At 33.9% G+C, this 15022-nt stretch overlaps 1 protein-coding gene across 3 annotated transcripts; it reads right to left on the bottom strand.

The window, feature by feature from the left end:
* Positions 1-80: 80 nt before the first annotated feature.
* Positions 81-8039, bottom strand: LOC110727154 (transcription factor TGA2-like). Of its 3 annotated transcripts, none has more exons than XM_021906714.1 (12): positions 7928-8039; positions 7049-7282; positions 5827-5918; positions 4816-4895; positions 4419-4598; positions 4147-4218; positions 3999-4058; positions 3693-3770; positions 3497-3548; positions 2321-2595; positions 1611-1859; positions 81-590 (listed from the first exon to the last, which is right to left on the bottom strand). In XM_021906714.1, exons 2-12 carry the CDS (start codon positions 7144-7146, stop codon positions 444-446), a joined length of 1383 nt encoding a protein of 460 aa, XP_021762406.1. In that variant the 5' UTR covers positions 7147-7282; positions 7928-8039; the 3' UTR covers positions 81-443. The 3 variants fall into 3 exon arrangements, with proteins under 3 accessions (XP_021762406.1, XP_021762405.1, XP_021762407.1); XM_021906713.1 differs by lacking the exon at positions 7928-8039 and adding an exon at positions 7582-7921; XM_021906715.1 differs by lacking the exons at positions 5827-5918; positions 7928-8039 and having other exon boundaries at positions 7049-7921.
* Between the last annotated feature and the right edge of the window lie 6983 nt (positions 8040-15022).

Consider the following 15022-nt stretch of genomic DNA (forward strand, 5'->3'; position numbering starts at 1 on the left):
AAAATTAGAAATAATTCTATCAATCCTTTTTGTTTTGGCTGAGCAAATATGAACATAACTTTGGATACACTTTGAAAACGTTTTTTAACAAGGCCAAACTACAAATGCATCACATAAAATTTAGTACGCAGTATATCAAATTTTGTGTTAACATTTTCATTTTCATTTTCTCAAATAATTTACCCATGATATCAATACATCAACATAACTACAAGCCAATTTTAAATATTCCATCACTGATCTGATTGAAGCGGAAAACAATGATAGAAACTCACAACTCTCTAGTCAGTAAATATGGTACAACAGTGTTGGTCATGGTGCTGATAATACACAGGCAATGACTTGTGGGCCAATGAACGAATCTGGTTGGCATGCTGATCTCTCAAATAAATCCGCGCCAGCCATTTAACAAAGCTACTCCTGATTAATGAGTTAAAAAGTTGTCATTCTCTTGGACGGGCAAGCCAAAGGGAACTCAAAGCACGCAGCCTGGAGAAATAATCATGAATTGCTAAAAGTGCACGAGCTGACTGTCGCGTCGTCAATATCCGGTGCATTTGTTGTAGTGTTTGTTGGCGTAGGTTATCAGCCTGCCAGAAAACAGAAAAATCACATATTTAAGGAATATATGACATATGTAACCAAGTAAGTTACTAAACGACTACAACAGGAATGCTGACACAAGGTTCAAGGATTATACGCTGTAACTAAGAATCAAGGAATTGTACATAGACTTGGTATAATTAGTCAAAAAACCGGACTAATGCTGGAAAGGTAGCAGATAGCTTAAAGATGCTAAGAATTGCTAACTAGATGTAAGCTAAAAGCTGATAAATGCAAGGATATGTTTGGTAAAACTTGCTGTTGAACTAACTGAAAACTGCTAGACAACATTCAGCAATGACTATTTTTACTTGTATTACTCTTGGCAATAGAAACTACAGGGAAAAGGGGCAAATTTTTTTTGGCTATCTGAAACTTAATTGAAGTTAAAGGCAGTAGTTTGACGCTTTGTCAAGCTTTAAGCCTGCTTAACTTATTATTCAGCACCTTGGCAAGCACCATAACATCAATAATTTAGCTGAAAATTCAGCTACCTAATAATATACGCCGGCTGAAGTTTGATGCCAAACAGGCAAACATAGCCATGGTCAAGTTGAGAAATCACCGAAGGAAGGAATGCAAGTGAGAAAGAAAAAAACAAAAAAAGACGTTTCCCTTAAATTGGAGGATGTGTTGTAAACTATGGTCAGCTAGAAGATACAGCTTGGGTTCAGGCATAACAGATCTTGGACCAGCAAGCTTTGTGTTCGAGTCAACCTTAACTCTGCTTATAAATTTTTTTAAAAAACATAGAATGTCTATTGTTTTCTTTTCTAACAACAGTTAACATTTTAGAGACAAAGCAAGTTTTATCTGGACCCAACATAAATTTTAAAGCTCTCTAACAACCCCCCCTCTCTCTTCTCCCAACATGCCACCCCGCATCCAACGTTCGGAGTACACAGCACCACACACCAGAGTTAAAGGGGGAAAAGGTTGAAATAGACAGGTTCTTTCTGCACTGAGTACAAGCAAAACTTATAGTTCCAACTTGAAGAAGAAGTTACCTGGCGAATAAACCCTTCAAGAGTACCAAGTTTTCCCATAGCCATGGCCATTTGACCCATATAATTTGCAACATTTCCAGATGAACCTGATGAACCAAGATTACCACTGGACAAAGTTTCTGCCAGTGATTGCTGCAGGGCCTCCATTCCCTGAGACAACGCATCTTCAGCCTGTTGTGAAGACTGCTGCAAGTTCTGAATGTTAATCACTTGTTGTTCTGTCAGAGGTTCCAGCTGATTTACAAGAAGCTGCAGAGTAGAGCTTCAATTAAATATGTAATATCATAAAATTGTAATCAGGCAAATCACAGCATCTGTAGCTGAAAGTATAATACAGTCCACCTATATATCAAATTGAAACTAAAACAATTTATCAAACATCTGAAATCAGCAACACAATTAGAGAATCAATGGGACCAAAGTAGTAGTTAAAAAGGCTCCAAAATCATTGACAATAATAATTAGCAACAGTTTGCTCAGCCTCTAAGATCATGCTTTGACAATCTTCTGCTACTTTGACTACTAAATGATAGGAATCAAGGAACAGCATAACTGAAGATACAAATCATACAATATACTACATACTTTGAATCAGTGACCAAGAAAAATTTTCATAAAATGAATTTAGATGTCGATCTATAATTCTCTGGATGTCCCTCTTTACTCTTTAGCTACAAGTAATACAGATACAATTCCCGAGGATGCCTCACCTTAAGAAGCTCAGATGAACGGAAGCCCCCTAGCCACAGAAAGCACCTCTCAGCAGGTGTTTTCCACATACCCGACAAAAGATGAAAAACGTCATTCTTGGCAGCATTGGACTTGAGCCTAAAAATATCATCATAATGTGCCACAACACTATCAACAATGACATGAAGTTCAGCATCACCAGCATGAGCATTAACTGCTGCTCTTAATTCATTGATCTGACGGTTTTGCTCTTCCAGCCAGCGAGCATATTCTACATCAAAGGCCATTGCTCCAGCTAATGACAGACATTGACAAGGTCAGTTGTTTTTTATAATAGTGAAAATGATCATGAATCTCTTAGATCCCCTTCTATCAAGAAAAAGAAAAACAGCATATTTTCCGGTTTTATTTTTACATGCACCATACAATGATATATTATGGTTCAACTGCCAGTGAGTCACTCACCCAGACAAGGTCCCTATGTTACTCTAGAGTGATTAAGCTGGCAATATACTTCTATGCTTAAATAATAAATAAAGTGCATTTCTATGCACTTAATCAGATCTTCTAGCATTTCGCACGTAAGTGGGTATTTCATTGGCTTTCTGCAATGATCCACTAAATAGTCACTAATTGTTTACAGATATAGTAGATAGAAAGAACGTGTTGATGATTAATAAGGTATTAATAAGTGTGGTTCAAACTTTTCCAATGGGGACAACTCATCCAAGAAAAACACTTCCTGCAACAATTCCTGAGAGAAGTTGAGACCCAAATTGGGATTTGACCCATAGAAACACATGATACATTTCCATAAATTAATAACTGCAATGCAACAATAATGCATAACTCAGTAGAATAAATTCATTCTACATCAACTAGTTGAGCGTGTTGTGATCATTATATAACTTTTGATGTTTTACCTACTTATCCCGATATAGCTCTTCTTTTTCGGCCTAAGTTAAAGGCAAAAGTATAAAGGGATTAATATATATGAGACGTCACACCCAAAATTGGAGGGCCCACCTGGTAATTTGCCAAATCTACCAAATCAGATATCATGTGAGGATGACTGATAAAACTGAAAGAGTTGTGGCACCAGTCAATTTACTGAAGCATAACATTTTGACACTAATCCAGAGAACACCCTCCAGAGAGGCTGAAACAAGAACATATATTAACAGAGATGAACTTACCATTTCCACCACTTGAATGAGCTTGATCCCCTGAGCTTGAAATAAAAATTCCCTAAAAAATGCAAAGGAAGCAAAAAAAAGGAGGGGAGTTTTTCAGTATCTATAAGAAAAAGATATGAGCTACTGTCAACTAGTGTGAAGATTACAGCATCATTTCAGCATCAAAGAAGAAATAAAGTAGACAACCAGATCTAACCTGTTGTCGTGCTCGTTGGAGCTCCTGCTCGAGTTGAGTCAGCTTTAATCTGCTACTCTCCAGCTGTTGCACATATGCCTACTTCCAACAAAGAAAAAAGAGAGGGAGGAGAGAGAAGATTATAAAAGAATGTGAGAAAAAGGTCAAAAAAATAAAATGACACTGAGCTAAATTTTTGTATCAGCTTTGTGACTCTTGTTTACACATGGAATCCTTCTCAAGCAATAAAAGCTTAAAAGTAAGAAAAAGTTCAAGAAGATTTAACAAGCCTCAAAGCACATAAGCAACAATAAATAAATAGCTTACTTTTTTTCTCAGCCGACTTTTCCTTGCTGCCTCACGATTCTGAGCAAGCCTTCGTAGAGTCTACAAATGTAATTTTAAAAAGGTGTCACAAAAATAAAGGCACGTGAAGTTAGACTGCATGGAAAAAGAGTAGTGGTCAGCTTTTTACCTTCTGATCTTTAGTCTCCTTGGATCTGTCACTCGAATCAGAAGCTGCATGAGCCGATGTAACTATATCAAACTGCATAGTTAGCAATCACAACGTTAAGCCACATGCCATGAGTTACATCAATATATATAGCTATCCAATGATGAGTCTGATCTTCACATAGAAACTTGGACTTCCCCAAATTAAATAAAAATTATTAGATGAAAGCTTATAAACCCGTTAGGCCTTTAGCAACGGGATTCTCTATATCAGAAAGGAATATGAAAAATTACCCTCTTGTTTCTTTCATCTGTGTCTGCATCTGTTGAAATATCAGTTCTTGGACTACCGTCTGCCATGTTAGACTCTCCCCAATTTTCTAAACTACCACTAGAAAAAGAAATCAGATTCTTTTGTAGACTGGATTGTGATTGCGTAGCAGATGGATTTATAAATAGTAAACCTGGTGATGCCTGTAGGATAGAGAATATTTTAATTAAACAAATACTAAAGACACATATTAAGATGGAAGCACAGGGATGCATAAACACTGAAAATTTATCAACAGTGTTCTGACAGTGTATCAGAATTAAATACATGGGCAGTGCAGAACACTTTCCGATGTTCGGACACTCATTAATTGAAAAGAGGAAAAAAGGATAAGAGCAATCAGTAGAAGCACAAATTCACCTTCTTAATAGAGATACTATGAAAAGGATCAGATGGAACAACTTGACCCCCAACTGATATGGTTGAACTAATCACAGGGTCTGCAACAAAGCACATTCACTGAATGAAAAAGTGAGCAACAAAATTTTCAATTCTCAAGCAATTATCATAGGGTTGTTCTTCTGTGGATCTTATCCATTAATGTGACTAAGATATCCATGAAGAATCCTATACTCAAAACAAAAGCGCATATATCTGTGTGTATATTATATGATGTCAAATTTCGAATGTGACATACAATGTACCAAACATGACAAAGCAAAATGAAACTATGATTCAGAATAGAATATTAGTTCACAAGTGCTTCAAGCAAAGACAAAAGGGAAAAAAGATAAAATCACACCAAAGGTCGCCATTATGTAAACATAAAACGATGAGGTAATAAAATAATATTATTATACAGCATAACTCTTCAACTTCATACACTGATAATTTCAAATATGAGAGTGGACAATATCAGCAAGAAAAAAAAAAAAGATTACCGGCTTTACGAAGGTATATCACCAACTAGTCTAGTGATACTGCCCCTCATCAGTTAGTTTCAACATGAACAATCCATTGATGTACTCGAGTACAGTACTTTTCCATTTCTTCTCAGCAATGAGAAAACAACTAGCAACTCAAAACAATAAAAGGGGCAAACAAAGAAGGTTTTTTTTTACCAAACACAATTTGACTTATAGAATGTTGGTACTTCCTGGAAATAGTTAAACACAATAAATGCTGCCCAAAAATTTTATGTGGCACGAGTAGGAGGTAAAAAACAAACACGTGGCCCCCTTTTCTGAATAAATAAAGTATGAATATGAACATGTGATTGACTTCTCATTTGACTAGAAAAGAGCAAGATAGATCGTGAACCACAACTTGTTATCCTAGATAGGATGTTCAAAACAATGAACCCTATAATTCTAACTTAGACATGCAGGTTTAAAGTGGTTAATCGATAGAGTAAGGAAGGTAACGGCTTACTTCTAAGACCTACAGTATTTTCCACCAGGAACCCATTTGTTTGCTCCAAAAGTCCAAAATCAGAAACTCGACAGGAAATAGAGCTTGCTTCACTGTAGCCACAATGATGAAATTAGTCGATTTTAGAAATAAAAGTGAAAACTACATGTTACCATTGCATTTTTTTATTTTTATTATTTTTGGGAGGGAGCTTCAAGTTACAGATAGATCAACAACAAACACATATAGAAGTCAACAGCAAGTTAGATTAATCATCTCAAAAATCACTCAGATTATATAAGCAAGAGATATCGTCCTCAATACTAGGTGTCAAGGAACCATGTTGAGAATGGTTTTAGCTCATCACCGCTAGGCCTAGCTCTCTCCATACTATGACCGATTCAGGCAACCACTATATGAAGTTGTATACTTGTATGTAAGCCTTTGTACCAACCAGGAAACAAAACAATAAACTTTTGCAGCTACCACAACTTAATGATGGTAAAAATTGAAAGATTGAACAAAGCAGGAATGCTGTCAAAGTTCTTGATCCACGAAAACCAACGATGGCAAATAGATACAATTTGAAATGTCTACAAAATAAGTTTGAACTATTTTTTGATGAGTTGAATAGGACACAAGTTTGATCATCATTTGCCTTGAATAAATGATTTTTTGTTGCTGATCAAACAAAATCATTGAATCTCTCAAGAATCTACAGTCATGTTACACTTGAACATGGAAGTAAACACTCCATATCTTTCTCACAAGAAACTATTGAAAAATAAATGTTCTACAACATCTAGTTAATCATTTCTGAAACAGCTTACACCATAACATGAAACAGAACTGTAAAACAAGCAAGATACACTGCTAAACTACCCTGCAAATTCAATGAAACCACTCGTATTTATGGAACAAAGATATAACATAGCGAAGTCATGCACAAAATAATCACATACTCCGTGATAGTCAATTCATATATGATGGAAAAATATAGGAGTAGCAGTGTAGACACTGCCAATTAAGTACAAAGGACAAGCCAATCATGCGCCATGAATGCCACCAATTTCGGCAATGTGTAAATCATAAGTTTCCCAATTGGAATTGAGATTTCCTCCAACCATAGAAGAGCAACTAATAATTTCACACAATACTTTTATTTAAAGCAAAGAGCGGGTAATAAAATCAATACTAAAAAGTGCTAATAATCAAGGAGGTAAGGGTGATGAATGAATTTTACAGTGTATTAGATATTGGTATAGGAGGATCAAAATTCGGCATCCCGTTTGAAGCCGCCTTTTCAGCTTGCACTCCAGCCCTCACTGTTTGGCTCCCCATGAACAACCATCATCACCGCCTCCACAACCTCTTTATCAATTCAGGAAGAATAACCTCCAAATAACCAAATATATAGTACAACTCCTTTGAAATGAGACAATCTTTAGCGCCCAACAATCCAGAAATGAACCAAAAACTGCCCAAATGAATAAGATAAAGTGATCACCCCCAAAATCTAACTAGAATCAATCTAAACCCCAAAAAACTAATAAACCCCGTTCCTAAATCCCAAACCCACAATTTTTAACAAGCAAAATACCCTAAAAAAACCCTAATTTATTAATACAATCAGATCAAAAACCACAGGAAGCTTAAGTTTTGGTCTGAAACAACTTACAATTAAGCAATTTTAAGAGAAAATACTTAAAACCCAATTCAGAAAACAGCAATAAAAGAGAGATTAAGTATGAAGATTCAAAATTTATTGAGAATTACCACCAACTATTTCAAACAAAACCCAACACAATTTTGCCCAAGAACAACCAAAATCTGATGATGGAATTTAGTAAAATTGGAATTTGAACAAAACCCAGAAGCTTAAACTATTCCAAAAGTAAACCCAGAAGAAGAAAAGGGGAAAAGGATGAAAAATTAGAGCTGCCCAAGTGACGCAAGAGGCAAGAAGACTAGGAGAAATTCACAGTCTTCTGCTTTGACTTTTATGTAAATTGTAAAAAAAAAAAATTAAACAAAAAAAAAACCAAAAATTAAATAAATAAAGTAAATTATAATTCCGCCCAGCAAAATCTGTGAATACAGCTCAGCTTAACGCAACCCACACCTGGGATTCTGATTTCTGATACTTTACTATATTTGTTGGATTAAGTTGAGAGAAGAGGTGAAGAAGAGGAAGGGAGAGTTGGAAACGTTTGGATCCTTCTAATCTTAATACGTCTTGTAGTGCCTAATATCCACATTTCAAGGCCTCATTGGCTCATTGCTCATGTTTAAATACGTGTGTTTTGATGTTAGGACTTGTTCGAACTTATTAACTCATTTGTTCGGCTAATCGGTTTAATAGTTAAACTTATTACATCTTATGGATTATGTTCAGTTTAATTTATTTAAATAAATATTTTGTTTACTTTAAAAATTATTAGATTGTCCTTTTTAAAAAGTATTTATTCATTACTAATATCAGGTAGTTTAAATAATTTATATACTAATACAAAATAACGTACTTCTTGGATATTATGCATTAAAAAGAATCTAATATATCTCATTTGACGGTTTTTTCTTAAGATCTAATAAATTGAATAATTTAAACTTTAGTCAAATCATATCAGAATATCAAATAAGTAAGAAGAATGTAGCATTATAAAAATGTATATACACTACTTGTAAAATTTATTGTGACTTACGTAAATCATTAAAACATTCTCTCCCCCCCCCCCTCTCCTTTGTTTGTCTTATTTGAATAATTTGGCATAACTTAGCCAACTTAGGGTTATCCAAGCTCGATATACACCTAAAATAAGTTCAAATGAGATCTACGGAGTAATAAATTATTGTAAGTTTAGATAGAGTAAATTTAAATAAGGTGAATAACATACAATCTGATAAAATGCGGAGTGTTATTGACACTCTTTGCTTTCCTAAGCTCTACTCAATTCCAAACTAAGGAAAAATGAAAATGGAGACCATGCGATTTTGCATTTAAAAAGAAAAAGATAGAGAGTAAGAGATTTAATAAATAAGATTTGATAATTAATAAGGACATATAAGTAAATAAATATTTTAGAATGTAGAATTATCTAAACACTATTTATAAGAGTTATCTCAAACTATTTAAAAGATACGAAAAAGTTAACATGTGTTTATTAATAATGTCAGCAATATTTGTTTTAATTTTCCGTAAAAGTTACTCTAAAAATGACCAAAACTTTAAAAGTTTTACAACAATAGACTAGCCCATAAAATGAACAAGGAGGAAAAAGGCTTAAAAGCAGCCCAACTACTCATTTGCAAATTGCAAACCCATGAAGTTTGGATTATCTCCAACTTCCAACCAAAGCCCAGCCAACAAATTGTACACAAGCACATCTCCAGTTCTCCACACATTTCCTAGCAAAGCCAAAAATATTTATGAAGTAGTACGTAGTTTTTTTTTTTTTTGGCTTTGGTTGGAAGTTGAAGAGAATCCAAATTTCATGGGTATATCTTAATAATTTTTTTCCACATTTTAAAATCTTAAAATAAGCAAAAACATTATCAAATCCCCACCTTTTTAAAAGTATCACTCAACTCTTATGAATAGAGTTGAAACTAATATATCCCTCAAAAAGTTCATTTACATGTTTACCCTTATATTTTTGCTTTTACATTTTTAATAAGCATAATGTAGTAGTTAAGGAGGCCAAAAGACTTGGTTTAATTGCTTGATAAAATTAGCATTTAAGTTGCTTGTGTTAATTTGTTTGCTTTATAAAAAATTTGTAATTGTAACACTTGATTATGTAAGCTAGGGTGAAACCCTTTTGTATACCAAGAGGTAATTTAGACGTTTTTGTATATACTATATATACACCTTTAAAATTTTTATAATTTCTTGCATAAAGTTTTTATATATCCTTCCATTTGATTCACATGATTGTATTCTATAAATAAACATTTAACCATAACTATTTTTTGTTCTAGACTAAAACCAATTAATTTGTATAGTTAGACCTCTCAATTCAATCAACCTTGACCATATGATGATAAATTGAATTATATTAGTAAAAGTAATTATACAAATTTTATTTTGTATTAGTAAAAGTAAAAGAGAATGATGTGGTAAAGAGATAATGGTGTCATGGTGAAGATTTTTTTTTTTTTTTAAATCATTGTTGGGATAAAAATATGATCATCAAAATGCTAATGAGGAAGAAGTATGAGAAAGTGAGTAGAGAGAGCATAAGGAAGTGAACTTTTTTTTTTTTAAATCATTGTTGGCAATGTTCTTTAGTAAAAGCCTACCTAATAAGATTTCAGTATTAGGGCAAACTTTTACAATTCGACCATAACAACTAAACATTCGTGCGCAACGCGCACGTAGGCTCCCCTAGTAAATAAAAAATTACTTTTAGTTGCACCTAATTCTATATAAAAGTTGTTGCACTTACATGCCCACCTTAGACTTTCAAATTCAAGTCACCCAAACATGTTCAAACATATATATTACACCTGTCAATGCACGACTTTGACCTTAAATGTAAATAATTAAATACAAAATATTAATATAAGTTATAAAAGTTAATATTATGAAACGTTATATTAATATATACGGGAGGAAAGAAAGGGCGGTAGATGATAATGAGAAAGGGCGCCGCGTCTGGACGAGTTATACATAGTATTTAACAACATTTTCCATGATAGTATTTATATATAATATGTTGGTAAAAAGTTATAGTTAAATTAACACATAAATAAATATAAAAAAAAAAAAGTCAAGGTGTGTCAATTACATCATAATAGTATGGAAGGAGTATACAAATCCATTACACTTATAAACATTATCCAATGATTTGTTAATGTTTGACGTGTATCAGAGTTAAAGGACATTTCACTGCATACTTGTAACTTTGTTTGATTAATATACTCTCTCCGTCCCACAATACATGAGATGTTAGACTTTCTTTTACTATTCATGCATTAGATTTGACCATAATTTTTTATTAATATAATAAAAATATATTTTATCACAAAATATGTTGTTAGATAGGTTTTAATATAAAGTTTCATAATATAAATTTTAAAATAATTTTCATTAATATTTAATTATATAAAAATAAAGTCAAACTAGTGCATTGACATGTGTGCAATGTTTGACTGTGTCATGTATTATAAGACAGAGGGAGTATCTCATTGTTCTTTTTTTATGTCTGACACATTTAGAAATTTGACATTATTTACGTATTATAGTATTACTATCATTATTCTTTTTGTATTTTATATTTATAAAAAAAAATGGTCATTTTGGGATATTATTAAATTCATCTTTTAGTATATTTTTAAAATATCAACTTTTATAATTTTTACTTACTTTTATTACTAAAAAAAATATTAGGGAAATTCTCAATGGTGCTCTTAAGTTTTTAATTTTTTTCAATGGTAAACAGCAAAAAATCAAATTATCTTTGGTAATCAACTATTTGTGTTATTAATTCAGTGGTTACATTAATGAGATTAATCTACAATTATAATCCTAACCATAGTTAACTAAAGACAAATTAACTAATATATCCTTAAAAATCATATTTTCCTTTATTTTTTAACAATTAAATTATTTTTTTTAAAAAAAAAACAACTGCTCCTGGATTCCATTACTCCCGACTGCGCCCAGACCACCCCCCTCCCCGACGTTGGCACCGCAACAACCTCCATTGGCCCTCCCTTGGCCCGGTTAGCGTCGTCCCCCCTCACCTAACCACCAACCGCCCTTCTTCCTCTCTTTCTCTTCAATCGCCCTTCTTCTTGTGCTTCGTCTTCTTCTTCAATTCAAAGAGGGGAATCCCTGAAAATCGCAAAAACCTTAGTATGTTCGTCAAAGCGTCACCGAAACCCTAAATCCTCTAAAAACTAGAGCTGTCAATTCGGGTAAATAGGTCGGATAAGTGCGGGTCGGGTCAACTCGGGTCGGGTCAACTCGGTTCGTGTCAATTCGGGTCAATGTCGTAACCTATGTAAATCGAATTTGGGTTGGGTCATGCTTGAGTCGGGTCAAGTCGGGTCATACATCTTATCGGGTTTAGGTCGGGTCAATAACAGGTCGGGTTACATTCGGGTCAGGTGAATAATAGGTCGGGTTTAATTTGGGTTTTCACGGGTTAAAATGAGTTAGAGTCATTCTCGGGTTCGAGTCGGGTTCGGTTTAAGTCAATAATTTGCGGGTTATAATCAGGTTGGGTCATTCTCGGGTTTGAGTCAAGTTCGGTTCAAGTCAATAATTTGCGGTTTATAATCAGGCCGGGTCATTTCCAAGTCGGGTCATTCTTGGATTCAGTTCAAGTCAATAATTTGCGGGTTACAATCAGGTAAGGTCATTTCCAAGTCGGGCCATGTTTTGCTTTGGGTCTCAAATATTGGGTTAATCTGGGTTTCGGGTTGATTTCAGGTCAGGTCATATCGGGTTTGGGTACAATTTTTGGGTCGGTTTGTTAACAGTTCATGTAATGACGTTCACATTTAATCATTATCAATTTCTTCATTTATTGTAAGAGAAATAATTTCAGATAATTTTAAATTCGAGCTAATTAATTCAGATAAGTTTACATAAGATATACATAATAAGTAATACCATAACTATATAACTATACTTTGATCAATATTAATGAGGTGGTTTAAATTTAATTTAAGGTGATTTGAAATCGGGTCAGGCAAATAACAAGTTAGGTTGAGTTCGAAATGGGTTGGAACAATTCGGGTTGAATTTGGGTCGAGTCAATAACAAGTCGCGTTGATTTTGGGTCGGATTAGTAATATATCGAGTTGAATTTCGGGTCGGGTTAGTAATAGGTCGGGTAAAATTCGGGTCGGGTTAGTAACAAGTCGGGTTAAATTTGGTCGAATTAGTAAAAGGGTGGGTTTAATTCAGGTTTTGACGGGTTCAAACGAGTTTGGGTCAATCTCGGTTCAGGTCAGGTTCGGTTCAGGACAATAATTTACGGGTTATATTCAGGTCGGGTTATCTCCAGGTCGGTTCATATTTGGGTTCGGGTCTCAAATACTCGGATTAACTCGGGTCTAGGGTTGGTTTCAGGTTTGGTCATATCGGGTTCAAGTCACCATTTTTCGGGTTCAAACAGGTTGGTTACTAATCGGGTTCGGGTTGGTATTTCGGGTCAGGTCAACTTTTGACAATTCTACTAAAAACCATCCCCAACTCTCGAAAAACCCCAACCGGAACCCTACCGATGGCGGGGGATCGGAGGTCCGGCTAGGGTTTTCAAGGGTGGGGATGGTTTTTAGAGGATTTCGTGGGGGAGGGAGAGGGGTTTCCGTGTTGGGGTTGGGTGGTTCGGCGAGGGTTCAACGCAGTGCCGGCGCCGAGGAGGAGGGGTCTGGGCGCCAGCGCCGGGGAGCGGTGAAGGGCGGAGGTGGTTTGCTGTTGGGGATTGGGTGATTTTTTTTAATTATTTTGAAAATAATTTAATTATTTAAAAAAATAAAAATAAATAAAAAAACTAACCCTAGTTAAAGTTTTAACCAAAATAAGTCATTAATGTTATGATTAATCAATTCTAATAATTTGTGATTACCAAAGATAATTTGATTTCTTGTTGTTTATCATTGAGAAAAATTAAAAACCTAAGAGCACCATTGGGAATTTCCCAAAATATTAGCTATTGAAGTTGGACATTTGCAAGTTTGATTAAAGAAATTTGTAAAAAAAAAATAACGGAAGTATGCAGTGAAATGTTCTTTAAGAAGAAAATTTTGGAGTGTAAAGAAAAAAATCAATTTTCTACTCCAAGTTCAATCATACTATCTCCAATAAAGCAAGAACGTATTTTATACAAGTATCTGATTTTTTTATTTAACAAGGATAAAAATAAATAAAAATAAGGTACGGTAATAATTAATTTACACATACTTAATTTGCACTACGTAAACAATTACACGCATCGAGTATCCTTTCTCAGCTCACCTATGTTTACAAGAATTGACTTTATATGAGCCATATTCATTACTTTAAATTTTAAAACAATGAAATATATTATTAAGTGAAAGTGGAAATCACGTCTAACTAACATAGAGTATATTGTATGTACTATGTATTATGTAAGGTATCTTCTAACAACTAAGCACAGCTATCTCATTATTATTTAATCTATGATTCTATGCATATATATATATATATATATGCATGGATGTTATTCCAACCCAACTTTCCATAAACATAGCCCAAAATGAGTCAATTCACAACTTGTATGGTGGTGTTCATAGTCATGGCAATGCTCGTCATGACCACTGTTGTCTCAGCTGCCCGTTCTTTAGGCACTGATGTTGATTTTGAGACCGGTGGAATGGACCGTCTACAAGTGAACTATTTGATGGTCCTAATTCTTATGGTCATATGTCTCAACCTCCAACTTTAGCACCGACCGTCAAACCGGTTGTTCATGGTGCTTTTAGTGTAGCTAAAGCGGGCCGGTTACTCTTGGAGTTCACTAAACATATACACTGGTTGCCTGGTTAATTGGACGACTTTGATTGTATGGCAGCCTCATCTTCTGTTTAATTTGCAACCTCGAATTTATTTTTAATGTACTACATGTTTCTTGCGCCTTATTAATTATTAATAATTAATTAACATACCAAGTTTTTTTAAGAATGATGTATTATGTAATTTATTATTTATGTGGTAAATGTCTAAAGAAAACCAAAGTCTTATAATGCCATGGATTATTGTTTATTTACTTTATCATTGTGTTTATTTATTTGATGATGTTGTATATATTTTGCAACAAAAATAATAGGTTTATTTTTACCAAAATATTTACTTATTCCCAAACAATTACTTTTCCATTTACTAAAATATTTCCATACATCCAAAACATTTATTCCATTTACCAAAATATTTATCTACTTGCAAAACAAATATTCTCATTTTACATACTCCTAAAGTCTTTTTCTTACTACCCGCATAAAAACCAAACGTCTAAACGTAACCGTGGAAAAGTGACGGAGGAAGTATTAGCCTAAAAGGCATAATTTTTCTATAGTAGTTTATTTCTATAGTCAAAGTTTTAATGTAACAAACAAAAAAATCAGGAGTAATAATTCATGGGATAATCAATTTTCCAAAATGTCTCCATCTAATGGTGCTTAATAAAAATTTAGGGTATCAATAATGAATCATCAATTCATCAGATGCATGGATGTTATTCCAACC

Source organism: Chenopodium quinoa, unplaced genomic scaffold (assembly GCF_001683475.1).
Source record: "Chenopodium quinoa cultivar QQ74 unplaced genomic scaffold, ASM168347v1, whole genome shotgun sequence".
Lineage (NCBI taxonomy): Eukaryota > Viridiplantae > Streptophyta > Magnoliopsida > Caryophyllales > Amaranthaceae > Chenopodium > Chenopodium quinoa.